Source organism: Ranitomeya imitator, chromosome 10, assembly GCF_032444005.1.
Source record: "Ranitomeya imitator isolate aRanImi1 chromosome 10, aRanImi1.pri, whole genome shotgun sequence".
NCBI lineage: Eukaryota > Metazoa > Chordata > Amphibia > Anura > Dendrobatidae > Ranitomeya > Ranitomeya imitator.
In genome coordinates this window covers 126,805,857-126,821,915 of record NC_091291.1, presented here as the reverse complement: position 1 = coordinate 126,821,915, position 16,059 = coordinate 126,805,857, and the positions used below count along the sequence as shown (strand labels likewise).

The 16,059-nt window shown below is 42.3% G+C and overlaps 1 protein-coding gene across 1 annotated transcript in view; it reads left to right on the top strand.

Moving 5' to 3' along the window:
* LOC138651309 (tyrosine-protein phosphatase non-receptor type 11-like) overlaps window positions 1-16,059 on the top strand; it is a 90,180-nt gene that overhangs the window by 58,618 nt on the left and 15,503 nt on the right. Inside the window, exons 3-6 of the mRNA XM_069741403.1 lie at window positions 6,661-6,855; window positions 13,387-13,579; window positions 13,673-13,792; window positions 13,876-13,989. Coding sequence (XP_069597504.1) covers window positions 6,661-6,855; window positions 13,387-13,579; window positions 13,673-13,792; window positions 13,876-13,989 — 622 coding nt within the window. The remainder of the gene's footprint in view (window positions 1-6,660; window positions 6,856-13,386; window positions 13,580-13,672; window positions 13,793-13,875; window positions 13,990-16,059) is intronic.

The following is a 16,059-nucleotide window of genomic DNA, read 5'->3' as shown; positions in this document are numbered from 1 at the left end:
AACTACGGTATTGTGGTTCAGCCCAATGGGGGTTCTAATCGGAGTATAAAAAAAAAAAAAAATCTGTTCCTTGATGAGGCTGGAAACTTGGTCCATAGAAATTCTTTTATCTCTTCCCTATGACTGAGGTGGATCACAAAGTCTTCTCCCCAGATCCCTGGATCCTAAGTCCTATATACACAGAATCTTTTTTTTTTTTTTTTTTTTTTTTTAGGTGATTTTGGTTTTCTTCATAATCTCCACTTTGTGGTCCCTTTTACTACATAATTCATGGCACCCACACCGTGCGTGTACTCATTCACTACCATTAGTAGAAAAATATATAAAATATTCATTTATCAGGCGGCATCTGGACAACACCAATCCATAATATTTCTAACATTATTTCATTACATGTTGTGGGACATTTTTTTTTTTTTCTTTTTTCTTTCCCCCTTCCTGATTTTCCTATTCTTTTGCATGTTTGTTAGATTTAAATGTATCGGATCACCAAACAATGCCAGTATTCGACAAATGAGTAATCACAAAATGCATTGGACTTGCTGGTGTTTGGAATCCTTGTTCTGCTGCGTAACCCAAGTGTGCTTCAGCTTGAGATCACTCCTTCAGGATTTGTTGTTTGACAGCAGAATTCATGGTTCCATTTCTCACAGCAAGTCTTCCAGGTCCTGAAATGGCAAAACAGCCCCAGACCATCACACTACCACCATATTTTACTGTTGGTATGTTGTTGTTTTTTAATGAAAATACTGTTACTTCTATGCCAGATGTGATGGGACATACACCTTCCAAAAAGTTTCTTTTGTCTCGTCAGTCCACCAGAATATTCTGGCAAAAGTCTTGGGGATCAAGATGTTTTCTGGCAAAGCTGAGACGAGCTTTTATATTCTTATTGCTCAGCCGTGGTTTTCGTCTTGAAATTCTGCTATGCAGGCCATTATTGCCCAGTCTTTCTTATGTTGTAGTGATGAACACTGACCTTAACTGAGGCAAGTGAGGCCTGTAGTTCCTTGGATGTTGTGGGGTTTTGTTTTTTTTTTTTTGGGACCTCTTGGATGTCATCTGAGTTCTTGGGTTAAGTTTGGTTGGCCAGTCACTTTTGGGAAGGTTCATCAGTTCCTTGTTTTTGTCATTTTTGGATAATTGCTCGCACTATGGTTCACTGGAGTCCCAAAGATTTAGAAATGGCTTCATAACTTTTTCCAGACTAATAGATCTCAATTACTTTGATTCTAATTTGTTCCATAATTTCTTTGGAGTGAGGGATAATATCTAGCTTTTGAGGAGCTTTTGGTCTACTCCACTTTGTCAGGCAGTTTTAAGTGATTTCTTGATTAGGAACAGGTGTGGCAGTAATGAGGCCTGGATGTAGCTAGGGAATTTGAATTCAGCTTTCCAAAGATGTGGTAAATTTAATTGTAGTTTGTTTAAAACGTGGAGCTATCGCTTTTTCACACAGGACCCTGTAGGTTTGTTTTTTGTTTTTTTTGTTTTTTTTTAATTGCAATTTATCATTGTCAATATTTTACATTTGTTTGGTGATCTGGAACATTTAAGAGTGTCAAACGTGCAAAAGGAAATCGGAAAGTGGGTAAACACTTTCATACCACTGTACATAGTGACTTGTGAAAGTATTCATTCCCCCCCCTGACATTATTCATGTTTTGCTACCTCATGACCTGGAATTTCACTTTTTTTTTTTTTTTCTTTTGCGTGTATCAATTCATGTAGGCATGTTCTTTACAACTTTAAATATTGTTTTTTTTTTTATTGTGAAGCAAACCACATATGGTACAACATAACTGAAAAGCTTAGTGTGCATAACTATTCACCCCTAAAGTAAGTGCTTGGCATGACCTCCTTTTGCAGCACAGCTGTCTCTTTGGATAAGTTTCTGAGCTTTCCTCATCTTATGGGGATTTTTGCTCATTCTTCAAGGCAAAACTGCTCCAGCTCCTTCAAGTTAGTTTCCTCTAGTGAACAGCAATCTTCCAGTCTGACCACCGATTAACAATTGGATTAAGGTCTGGGCTTGGACTAGGCCACTCTAAAACATTTACACGTTTCCCTTAAACGATTTGCTTACTTTAGCAGTATGCTTTGGGTCATTGTCTTGTTGGAAGGTGAATCTCCGTCCCAGTCTCAAATCACTGACAGACTGAAACAGGTTTTGATCAGGAATATCCCTGTATTTCGCATCATCAATCTTCCCTCTCGGCACGGATCATTTTCTACTGTATGTCCCTGTTGCAGAAAAAAAAAATGCCACTGCACAATGCTGCCACCACCATGTTTCACTGTGGGCATGGTGTTCTTGAGGTGATCGGTTTGATACCAGACAGTGTTTACCTTGGTTGCCAAAAACATCAATTTTGGTCTCCTCTGACCGCACCTTCCTTCATACATTTGGGGAGATTCCCACATGTCTTTTGGCAAGTTCAAAATGAGCATTATAGTTTATATGTGTAGGTAAAGGCTTTTTTCCTGCCCACTCTTCCACAGAGACCACCTCTATGGAGTACAGGTCCTTCTCAAAAAATTAGCATATAGTGTTAAATTTCATTATTTACCATAATGTAATGATTACAATTAAACTTTCATATATTATAGATTCATTATCCACCAACTGAAATTTGTCAGGTCTTTTATTGTTTTAATACTGATGATTTTGGCATACAACTCCTGATAACCCAAAAAACCTGTCTCAATAAATTAGCATATCAAGAAAAGGTTCTCTAAACGACCTATTACCCTAATCTTCTGAATCAACTAATTAACTCTAAACACATGCAAAAGATACCTGAGGCTTTTATAAACTCCCTGCCTGGTTCATTACTCAAAACCCCCATCATGGGTAAGACTAGCGACCTGACAGATGTCAAGAAGGCCATCATTGACACCCTCAAGCAAGAGGGTAAGACCCAGAAAGAAATTTCTCAACAAATAGGCTGTTCCCAGAGTGCTGTATCAAGGCACCTCAATGGTAAGTCTGTTGGAAGGAAACAATGTGGCAGAAAACGCTGTACAACGAGAAAAGGAGACCGGACCCTGAGGAAGATTGTGGAGAAGGACCGATTCCAGACCTTGGGGAACCTGAGGAAGCAGTGGACTGAGTCTGGTGTGGAAACATCCAGAGCCACCGTGCACAGGCGTGTGCAGGAAATGGGCTACAGGTGCCGCATTCCCCAGGTAAAGCCACTTTTGAACCATAAACAGCGGCAGAGGCGCCTGACCTGGGCTACAGAGAAGCAGCACTGGACTGTTGCTAAGTGGTCCCAAGTACTTTTTTCTGATGAAAGCAAATTTTGCATGTCATTCGGAAATCAAGGTGCCAGAGTCCGGAGGAAGACTGGGGAGAAGGAAATGCCAAAATGCCTGAAGTCCAGTGTCAAGTACCCACAGTCAGTGATGGTGTTGGTCCACTGTGTTTCATCAAAGGCAGGGTCAATGCAGCTAGCTATCAGGAGATTTTGGAGCACTTCATGCTTCCATCGGCTGAAATGCTTTATGGAGATGAAGATTTCATTTTTCAGCATGACCTGGCACCTGCTCACAGTGCCAAAACCACTGGTAAATGGTTTACTGACCATGGTATTACTGTGCTCAATTGGCCTGCCAACTCTCCTGACCTGAACCCCATAGAGAATCTGTGGGATATTGTGAAGAGAAAGTTGAGAGACGCAAGACCCAACACTCTGGATGAGCTTAAGGCCGCTATTGAAGCATCCTGGGCCTCCATAACATCTCAGCAGTGTCACAGGCTGATTGCCTCCATGCCACGCCGCATTGAAGCAGTCATTTCTGCCAAAGGATTCCCGACCAAGTATTGAGTGCATAACTGAACATTATTATTTGTTGGTTTTTTTGTTTGTTATTAAAAAACACTTTTATTTGATTGGATGGGTGAAATATGCTAATTTATTGAGACAGGTTTTTTGGGTTATCAGGAGTTGTATGCCAAAATCATCAGTATTAAAACAATAAAAGACCTGACAAATTTCAGTTGGTGGATAATGAATCTATAATATATGAAAGTTTAATTGTAATCATTACATTATGGTAAATAATGAAATTTAACACTATATGCTAATTTTTTGAGAAGGACCTGTATATGGCTTATAGTGGTCGTATGGACAGATTCTAAAGTCTTTGCTTGGAAACTCTGCAGCTTCTTCAGCGTTACTGTTGTCTCTGTTCTGCCTCTCTGAATAATACCATCCTTGCCTGTCCTGAGTTTTGGTGGGTGCCCTCTCTTGGCAGGTTTGTTGTGGTACCATGTTCTTTCCATTCAATGTCCATGGATTTGATGGTGCTCCGGGGGTTCACTGGCTACTGGGATTTTTTTTTTTTTTTTTAACCCAACCCTGACTTGCAGTTCTCAACAACTTTGTCCCTGACTTGTTTGAAGATCTCCTTGGTATTCATGGTGTTTGGAGATGTCCTTGGTCTTGATGGTGGTGTTTGGTTAGTGGTACCCCTGCTGCAGCCTCTGTGGCCTTTCATTAATGGGGTGTGTGTATACTGTCAGACGTGTGACACTTGGATCGGACTCAGGTGGGCGTCCTGTCACTAAGCATGGGACTTACAAAGAGAATTTCTTGCACCCAAAAATTATAGGGGCTTTATCGCAAAAGGGTGAATACATACGCACCTTAGTCTATGCATAATTTGTCTAGACTTCATGTTACCAACTTAAGGTACCTTCACACTGAACGATATCGCTAGCGATTCGTGACGTTGCAGCGTCCTGGATAGCGATATCGTTGAGTTTGACAGGCAGCAGCGATCAGGATGCTGCTGTGCCATCGTTGGTCGGAGCAGAAAGTCCAGAACTTTATTTCGTCGCTGGACTCCCGCAGACATCGCTGAATCGGCGTGTGTGACACCGATTCAGCGATGTCTTCACTGGTAACCAGGGTAAACATCGGGTAACTAAGCGCAGGGCCGCGCTTAGTAACCCGATGTTTACCCTGGTTACCAGGGTAAACTTAAAAAACCAAACACTACATAGTCACATTCCGGTGTCTGTCCCCCGGCGCTGTGTTTCTCTGCACTGTGTAAGCGCCGGCCGGAAAGCAGAGCACAGCGGTGACGTCACCGCTCTGCTTTCCGGCTGGCGCTCAGTCAGTGCAGAGAAGCAGAGCGCCGGGGGACAGACACCGGAATGTAAGTATGTAGTGTTTTGGTTTTTTAAGTTTACCCTGGTAACCAGGGTAAACATCGGGTTACTAAGCGCGGCCCTGCACTTAGTAACCCGATGTTTACCCTGGTTACCAGGGGACTTCGCATCGTTGGTCGCTGGAGAGCTGTCTGTGTGACAGCTCTCCAGCGACCAAACAGCGACGCTGCAGCGATCAGGATCGTTGTCTAGATCGCTGCAGCGTCGCTAAATGTGACGGTACCTTTAGACTAGTGCTGATGCGTCACACACAAATCGGATTACAAACATATTTAAACACAGATTATGTAACAAAATGGGTAAAAAGCCAAGGGAGTGAATACTTTCTCAAGTGTATTTTTTGCGTGTATAATATGCATTTTTTTTTTATCCGGTATTCTACATACCAAAAAATTCTAGTTATTTAATTTAAAGTTGGCAAACATTCTAGCCAGGATCTGCAGTTGCAGTGCTACATGTTATTGGAAACGGTCAGTAAGTTTGCTGCAGTTTCCTTCTCCCTTTAAAAGGAGTTTGAAGAAACTGAAACTTGTCAGTATAAACTAAACGCACAGCCTCGTAGGTGATATAGCTCCTATAAATATGGCACTTTTAGCACTCTAAGGCCGGAGTCACACACAGCGAGATACGGCTGAGTCTCGCAGGTTAAAACCAAGCTCTGGCACCGGCACTCCGGAGCGGAGCGTGCGACTCCATGTATTGCTGCACGCTCCGCTCCGGAGTGCCGGTGCCAGAGCTTGGTTTTAACCTGCGAGACTCGGCCGTATCTCGCTGTGTGTGATCCCGGCCTAATCGCTGCCTCCATTATACAGATGGTAAAGTATTCAAATATGCTAATTAGGGTGTTTAATGCACACTGGGTGTGACCAAGAGGCTCCCTGAGCCTTCTCACTTGACCCACTTCCCTCTTTGGTGTTTGACAATGTCTACTTGTTTGACCTTTTGTCTCTCCAGGTGAACCAGCTCTGTCATTCACCACTGAGCGAGGCGGAGTTATGCAAATCCAGTGGGCAGAACATTGTATCAAGCCTCTTGGTTACACCCAGGGTGCACCAAATACCCAAAGTGGTATATTTGATGATTATTCATGATCTGCTGAATGGAGGCAGCGATTATAGCACTAAAAGTACAATTTTTATAGAGGTGGAATCCCCTACAATGTTGTATACTTAGTTTATACTGTCAGTTTGGGCCTGCACTCCCTTTAACAGCTTAGTTATTCCTTTACAACACAGTGGGATGACTAGTTTGTCATAAATCTGCTTGCTTTAATGTCTGCAACTTCATGGGATACAGAGTTGGCAAGGAAAGTTTTAAGATTTCGGCTCGGAAGCCTGCAGAATTGTGAATACAGCTCTGAAGTGTAAAATGGGCCTCTTACTTTTATATATCAGTTAATAGGAGTGAACGCAGCTGCAGGACTTAATAAATGTAGGCTTTGCTATTGTTTGACTTTTTTTTTTTTTTTTTTTTCCCCCCAGGAGACATGATGAAGTCACACATATTAAAATCCAGAATACGGGCGATTTCTATGACTTGTACGGAGGAGAAACGTTCGCCACGTTGGCTGAGCTGGTGCAGTATTACACGGAGCAGCAGGGTCTTCTGCGAGAGAAGAATGGAGACGTGATCGAGCTCAAGTACCCGCTGAACTCGCAGGATCCCACATCGGAGAGGTGAGGGCTGCGGGCGCCGCTCTTCTGCCACACTGCTGCCATCTGTGGGTCATGCCTGGTATTGGTCCTGTGCCAGGAGATGTTCTCACCATCAGCGGGTATCGTTTGTGTCCTAGTCTAATGACCGGTCACATGCACGATATCTGCCGATGGTGCCCTCATCTCTGCGGGTGATCGGGTCGTAACCCAATCGACCTCAGTCTTCTGTTGCGGAAGAGAGCGGTGACTGAGATCCAGTCTAATGCCGGAGAGTGACGGCTACCACGGACTCTCCCGATTTGTCGCAGGAGGCGCCATTTATGTGGTTGATTTAAAGGGCTAGTACTGTGACTAAGCATTCCAATATCCTAGTGAGCCAAAGAAAATATAATGGCAATTTTTCAACTGGAATCATAATTTATTTTTATTTATTTTTTTTGCATAATATACTATATAATGCAAATGATTGCAGGTTCAAGTCCCATAGAGGTCATGAAGAATAAAGTGACATATTTTATTTTAAAATCTTTTTTCCATTTTTTTTTTTTTTTTTTTTTTATTTTAGGTGCATCAACCCTCACCCCCCTCCATTCTCTATTAAAAAAAAAAGTAAAACAAATTTCATATTTGGTATCCCCAAACATGTAAAGAGTAATTTATCAAATTCTGTAAAAGTTGTGGTGGGGGGAGGGTTGCCTTATTTCAGTTGCCTATACTTAATCCCCCCATTTTATTTATCACTAGATGGCAGCCCGATTCTAAAGAATCGGGAGTCTAGAATCCATATATACTTTATTTATTCAAATGTAAGAATAATACAATAAATAATAGTAAGAAAGAACAAAAATAATAGGCAGTATATGGAGAAAACACCAAACAAAAGTTCAAAATTGGTGTGAAAATGTCACTGAACCACTTCACAACTAAATATATATAGTTTTGGTAAATGGTATTATCATTTTTTTGACGAAATTCGGCAGGAGCTTGAAGAGCAACGTCACTGGGCCCGCCTCCACGCAGTAGAAACTTGCTGTGAGGTAAAAATTCAAAAATCACACTAAAATGTCGGGCGGAGTGTGTCACAGTAAGGCACGTTTCTGATTGGTCGCTCGCAGCAGGCGGCAACCAATCAGACACTGGGCACTGTTGACGTCACTTATCTCCGGACATTAGCTCCGGACATTAGCTCCGGACATTAGCTCCGGACATTGGCTCCGGACATTGGCTCCGGACATTATCTCCGCACATTAGCTCCGCACATTATCTCCGGACATTAGCTCCGGACATTAGCTCCGGACATTAGCTCCGCACATTAGCTCCGGACATTAGCTCCGCACATTAGCTCCGGACATTAGCTCCGGACATTAGCTCCGGACATTAGCTCCGGACATTAGCTCCGGACATTAGCTCCGGACATTAGCTCCGGACATTAGCTCCGGACATTAGCTCCGGACATTAGCTCCGGACATTGGCTCCGGACATTATCTCCGCACATTAGCTCCGGACATAGCCACGGAAGTTGGCACAAATTGCAGGAAGTAGTATTCTAGGCAATTATATATTAGATTCATCATTATTCATTATTTATTCATTTTTTTTCTATTATCTGTTCTTTATTTTAATTTTTTTTTTTGTATGACCACTTTTTTTTTTTTTTTTCTTTTTTCTAAACGTTAAACTACATTTATATGATTTTAAATCAATGGTGTTGCTCAAAACTACAGATCGTCCTGTTAAAATCAAGACGTCATACAGCTGTCGGCAAAAAAAGTATATATAAAGTTATGGCTCTTTAAAAAGAGAGGAAAAAAATAAAACAAAGGCGCAAAACGGCGCCACTCTTGTTTACAGGTTGTGTGTGGTATTACTGTACATCTCAGGCCTTTTTTTTTTTTTTCTTTTTTTTTTTTAATTAATTTTAGTGTAGCGGAATTACAATACTAGACACAATCTGAATCCAAAAAGGCTTTTATGATTTCCCGATCCTGGATAATCTTTAATTTTGAGATTTTGCTCGTCCCAGTAACAGATTCCATCGTATGGCCTGTTCTGAGTTAAGGTCTCATGTCCGGCATTTCAGATTTTACCTCTGTGGGTTTTATTATATTTTTATGCAGCGCCTTCAGGTCGCGGTGGTTCGGCGTGAATTGTGCTTGGGGCATTTTCGATTACATTGCCCATTATTGTATAGCGGTCGTGTTGTCTGGCGGCAGGAGCGCATGGTGCGGTCTTCCCCGAAGACTCATCCATCACGCTCTGACTCTTTCCCCAATTTTTCTGTATATAACTTTTTTTTTTTTTTTTTTCTCGCTTCCTGACGAATAAATAAAACATTACAACAATTTAACGAAAGTCCTATATTAAACCTCGTTATTGATCCCGAAGTGGTCGTCACCGCGCCGTCCCCATTGTGCCAGAAAGGAGCAGCGCGAACCCGGCGATCGATGGTCAATAATATTTCTGGAGGAAACCTTTGAGTTAATGCTTTTTTCTGAGTGCTTTCTGGGTAGAAATCATGTAAATGTGCGATGGAAGGAAAGAGCCGTCACTTAGGCTTTAATTTTACGAGTTAAATATTGAGCGCAGCAGATTTCCGCACATTGTTTCTCCGCTTTCCCCACGGAGTAATGTGAAAGCGATCCTCCTCCATCTTCCCCTGATGTACACGAGTTCTGCACTTTTTTTTTTTTTTTGGCCTTCTCGGGTGAATTAACCCTGAGTTAGTTTTATGCTCTTTTAGCTCCTGGGGTAGCAATATATTCGGCTCAGTGGGTATATTTATGCATGTCCGGGACAGACTGGGCCTAAAATTCACCCCCGGCATTTGAAGTCAGGCTGGAGCCGTCCCCGTCCCCAGATTGGGGTCTCTAACTTCTCACATCAAAATATGTACCCTCTTACTATATTGCAGTCATCATATGATATGGCACTGTGTACTTACAATTGCTCATTTTGCCTCCACATCCAGCACCATTGTGCTCCACGTCTCGGTGATGTTACCACCATTCCGCCCAGTTTCAAAGCTCCTCGTGGGCAGGGAAGGCTCCTTCCTCGTTATGGGAGTGGCTTCCCATTTATGCTAATCAAAAAGGTGGTTTGGCAAGTAACATATGTTATATATAAATACAAGAAGATGGCAAATGACGTGTACATGTTTAGTGACTGCTCCTCAGCCTTATCGCAGTGCAAACTTGCTTTACCTGGTGGTTTCCGGTGCAGACCAAGAGGACTAGAATGGTGCATTTGGTGTCTAGATTCCCTTTAAGAGTATTTTGAGATCTTTAAAATGGGGAAACTAATAGAATTTCAAAAAAATTGAATTTTGCAAAAGTTTGCATAAACTAAAAATTTATATTCTTGGAGTGCCCTCTTGGTTTGCTCTGTTTTTTTTTTTTTTTTTTTTTTTTTAAACCTCCTGCGTTGTTGCCTAGCACGCTGAAAACACATTGCGCCGGATTTCGAGAGGCTTAGGATGTCTTTCCGTCTTCTCTCATATGTGATCGTATTACAGACTGGACTGATCTTGGCTGAACGCGTGCAGGTCTGAAAATGGACAGGCTTTCTACTTGTAAAAAGCCAAAAGCATCCTACCACTTCCTCTCCGGTGGTATTTATAGTGGCGGGTCGTTGTCCTCCGTGCCATCATTGTACAGAGTCAAGCTTGATGATTAAAATAGGATTTTACTGGTTGAAAAGGATCAAAATGGCTCGTCGGAGGATTACAGCATCTGCTGTATCCATCCTGTAAAAGAGCGTATTTCTGGGGAGCGGAGCCCTTGGCACAACATGGGTTTCACAACGGGACCCGAGCACAAACCTGTACAAGCAAGACGTGCATGGAATAAATGCCCAAAGGGACGGGGATCTCTCGTCAGATCCTGCTCCAGAAACCATGTTCTATCTTGAAGGCCATCTCAGATTTGCGGTTTGATGAGTGTTGGTAATTGGTTGTATAATTGTCTCCTTTGATGGTAAGAACTTTTACTCCAGATTTTGTCTGCAAGGACACAGCTGCCCAGTCCTTGCTGAGTAGGAACACAAGGTTCTCCAAAAATTAATCCTCAGGATTGTTAGGTGTTGCACATTTTATGTAGAGTTGTTTTATGGTCAGTCGCCGATAGAAAAGTCTTACGAGCCGTGGAATGAGGGCTTCTGTTTGTACAGCTCAACAGAGGGTTCTTGTAGGATGGAAGTGTAGGAGTTTTGGCCAAAATGACTAACTCTGGAGACTCTCCAAAGAGCCTTCATACACGACTTAAGTTTCAAAGCCAAAGTCTTTCGGCAAGTCTCCGAAAAGGGGTTCATATTGACTTTTATGGTTGGTAATTCCTACGGTTGGCACTGAAAACCCTGCTTTTTTTTTTTTTTTTGTGAAGAGGTATCTTACATAGTTAATATCCCAGGGGGAGCATTGAGTGGCCCTTTGTCTCACCATCGCAAATTGGGGTCCTCCATAATATGAAAACCCTTCGACCCACCTCCAGCTTATCTAGACATTTTACACAATTGTAACTTTTTGGGAAAGAGGCTTTTTTTCTGTTCCCCATGACTGTGCCCAGTGGACAGGTTTTACATACATCTATAGCTGGGGGGAGTTTGGTGTTCAAGAACATAACCAGCTGAACAGAGCCCGGACCTCAACCCCATCCAACACCTAAAATAGAGATTGTGAGCCCGCTCCTCTCCTGCAACATCAGTGTCTGCCCTCAAACTTTCTTCTGGATGAAGGGGCAAACATGCCCTAATTTCTCCAAAATGTTGTAGAAAACCTTCCCTAAAAAGCGGGAGCTAATTTTTCACTCCATATGGTCTATGGAAGTCTTGACGCGAATACAAGCTCCTGTAGGTGTGATGTGCAGGGCGACCAATAGTTTTGGGCATATAGTGTTACCATCAATAAGATCTAATAGGAATTTGTGACTCTGTCAAATTCGGAGCACACTAATATGACTGAAGTCACATTATAGATTATTAGATTATGGATCTCCGGCATGTTTAATGTTTGCAGACAATATCTGTAACAAAGACTTGCCGCCTGGGGGAGGAGAGCTGTGCAGCCTGGGGGAGGAGAAGGAGAGCTGTGCAGCCTGGGGGAGGAGAAGGAGAGCTGTGCAGCCTGGGGGAGGAGAAGGAGAGCTGTGCAGCCTGGGGGAGGAGAAGGAGAGCTGTGCAGCCTGGGGGAGGAGAACCTGTAAAACTTAAGATTTTGTGGCACTTACTAATAAATAGTAGTAAGTGTCACAAAGTAATTTCCCCAACCTGTTACGGCAGCCGTTCAGATTGACTTTCTTGCTGTGTGTGCGACGTGCAGCATTTTCTGTAATTTGAGACCAAAGGGCCGGCATTATCCTTTACCTCCAAATAATAAAACCCGCAAATGGCCGTCAACAAGGCCCTTCAACCACTCTGGTAAATGGAAGCACCGCTGGTTAATCCAGGGAAAGTCTCGTCAGTTGCTGCCGGATTACGTGGGGAGCGATTTACCGGCCGCTCGTTCTTCACTTCTGCTTGTTTTGATTTTCTGTTACAATAGCGACTTCCCTGTAAGAGCAGCGTGGGCTTAATCCACTCACCGGGTTTTGGCATCCTTGGGGAATATTATATAAACAGCCTTTAATAGATTTTGGTTTTGTTTTGTTTTGTTTTTTTTTTTTTACAAAGTCATTGTATTCAATTAATTTGCAGCACGTTACTTAATGGAATTGAAAGCATCCAGCAACATAAAGGCCGGTTATACAATTTATTTGGATGTGAAAATGTTCATTTTCTATTGAAAAAGGTGCTATGCTCTGTTAGTAACTGTGGGGGCGGTTGTTCGCGTTGGTTTTAGTTTAAAGATGCTGAATTGATAAGTGCATCTACTGCTTTAGAGAAAATTTTACTTCTAGGCAATAAGTTAAATGGCAATTCCATAATATAAAATTAAAGGAAACATATCGTGTATTTTTGTTTATCGGGCTTGATCCATTTTTATCCTATGATTAAGGATTTGTTTAATATTTTTGTAAGTGAATATGGGGCAGTCATCTTGCCTTTTAACGTCTATGGTGGGTCCTATGTTATCTACTGTATATAGAGGTGTGATCAGTCATTGTACAGGAGGAGGAGGTGAGCTGTGACATCACCTATTGTGAATGGTGGATCCTGTGTTATCTACTGTATATAGAGGTGTGATCAGTCATTGTAGAGGAGGAGGAGGTGAGCTGTGACATCTATACAGTACATAACCCCAGATCCACCATTCACAATAGAAGTCTTATTAGTCATTGTACAGGAGGAGGAGGTGAGCTGTGATATCTACTGTAAATGATGAATCCTGTGTGATCATAAATCTAATGGGTGTCAGGCTCTTTAGACCAAGGCTTTTGATGACCTCTTTTCATCTGTAACTTTAATATTTTCAGCACTTGAATATTTTCTGACCTTTCAAATTTTGTCACATTTTTTTTTTGTTTTTTACTACTTTTTGCTGAATCAAGAATATTTTCAATAAACGGTCATGGTCATTCTTACAGCTCTTTTTTTTTTTTGTATTTTCTTGTTACTTTTTAGGTGGTACCATGGACATCTTTCTGGAAAGGAAGCCGAGAAGCTCTTGCTGGAAAAGGGAAAACCTGGAAGTTTTCTAGTACGGGAAAGTCAGAGCAAGCCGGGGGACTTTGTGCTGTCCGTCCTAACAAGCGAGGAGAAGCTGGAGAATGGAGAACGCAAATCTCGCGTCACTCATGTGATGATCCGGTTCCAGGTAATGACAAGGTTACAAATTTTTTTTTTTTTTTTTTTAGTTTGTAGTTAACATCGATTTATTGATTCCGTCTCATCTGACTCCACATTTCAGCCGGACGGTAAATATGATGTAGGCGGAGGGGAGCGCTTCGATACATTGACCGATCTATTGGAGCACTACAAGAAGAACCCAATGGTGGAGAAGTCGGGAGCGGTGGTGCATCTGAAGCAGGTACAGAGGATGTACAATTAATGGTTACGCCATTTAGTGTCTGTCCTGATACACAAAGGTTTCTGAGTGTCGTTTGTTTCCAGCCATTCAACGCAACGCGGATCAATGCCGCCAACATAGAATCTAGAGTACGCGAGCTGAACAAAATGGCCGACAACACCGAGAAGGCCAAGCAAGGCTTCTGGGAGGAGTTTGAGGTGATTTACGAAAACTTTGGCTCTTCTGGAGATTCTTTTGAGTTGCTGTAGTCCCTAATATAACTTCTCGGTCCTTTAATCGATTTGCATGTGTGTATATAAAATATATGTATCATGGCCAAAAAAATGTTAGCGCCTTTTAATTGTTCCAGCGAAATGAGGCATTGCTCCCAGAAAACTATTGCAATTACACACAGATTTATTTTGCTTGTATTGGAACAGCACAAAAAAAAAAACAAAGGAAAAAGGGCAAATTTGATATAATTTCACACCCGAAAAAATAACGCGGACACAATTGTTGGCACCTTTCTGAAATTGTGGGTAAAAAAAACTGTTTCAGTCCTGTGATGCTGGTTCAAACTCACCTGTGGCAAGTAACACGTGTAGGAAATCTGAAAATCACACCTGAAACCAGATAAGAAGGGGAGACGTAGACTCAATCTTTGCATTGTTTGCGCGTGCCGCAATAAGTATGAAGAACAGGAAGAGAAGAGAAATGTCTGACTCAAATCAAAATTTTTGAAAAATATCAACAATCTAAAGGTTACAAGTCCATCTCCAGAGACCTTGATGTTTGTCCACAGTGTGCAACATAATCAAAACGTTTACAACCCATGGCACTGTAGCTAATCTCCCTTGATGTGGACGGCAGAGAAAAATTGATAAAAGGTTGCAGCGCAGGATAGCCCGGATGATGAATAAGCAGCCCCATTCCTGTTCCAGGAAATTCAAGCTGTCCTGCAGGCTTAGCGTGCATCAGTGCCAGTGTGAACTAACTGTCTACATGTGAATGAAATAAAACACTATGGCAGGAGACCCATGAGGACTCCACTGCTGACACAGACATAAAAGAGCTAAACTGCTGTTTCCCAAAATGTATGCAAGCCAAAATCCTTCTGGGAACGCATCTTCTGGACAGATGAAACCAAGATAGAGCTTTTTGGTAAAGCACATCATTCTACTGTTTACCTGAAAATAGAATGAGGCCTACAAAGAAAATAACACAGTACCTACAATCAAATATGGTGGAGATCCAAAGATGGTTTGGGGTTGTACTTCTGCCTCTGGGTGACTGTACTGTGTGCAAGACATCATGAAATCTGAAATTACCAACAATTTTGGGTTGCAATGTAGTGCCCAGTTGGGTTTGCATCCTAAGTCATGGGACTTCAAGCAGGAAAATTTACTCCAAACGTTCTTCAAGAACACCCCAGAAATGGATGGAAACAAAGCACTGAAGAGTTCTGAAGTGACCAGCAATGAGTCCGGATCTAAATCCCATTGAACACCTGTGGAGAGATCTTAAAACTGCTGTTGAGAGAAGGCACCTTCCAGTACGAGGGACCGGGGGCAGTTTGCAAAAGAACAGTCTTCCAAAACTCCAGCTGAGGTGTAAGAAGCTTGTTGGTTATAGGAAGCAGTTGATTGCAGTTATTTATTGCAAAGGGCGTGCAACCAAATATTAAGTTGAGGGTGCCAACAATTTTACGCGACCCATTTTTAGCGTTTTGTGTGACATTTATGTCCAATTTGCCTTTTTCTTGCTCTTGTAAAACTGCAATCGTTTTCTGGGAGAAAAACTTCATTTGCTGGAACAATTCCAAGGGTGCCAACACTTTCATCCAAGACTGTGTATATACGCGGCATTTCAGGGTAAAACCTGCATGGCTGAAGCCGTACGGCCAGTGCCAGATACTCTGCCGTTGGATCGGACAGCCTGTATCCGCAGACAGTTCCCCTCTTAAGAGTGCATAGGTACCATTTATGTCAAGTGCTTGACCATTATTCTTTTGCCTTTGAGAACTAGAACTTCCAGTACGTCCTGCAACTCCTACGGCATGCTGGGAGTTATAGTTCACCACAGGAGTATTAGTGCTCTTCTTTTTTGCCAACTTAAGTCGAAGGTCTCCCTTTTTCGGGGAGCCTCCGTGATGTTTTGGGATTGTTACCTGGTATGATCCAAAAAATTGAGCACTAAATTGGTTTCCTAGGGTAACGATATTGATGGCCTATTCTTAAGATAGAAGGGTGGTGGACCAATTCTGGACACCCCACCGATGCAGTCACCAA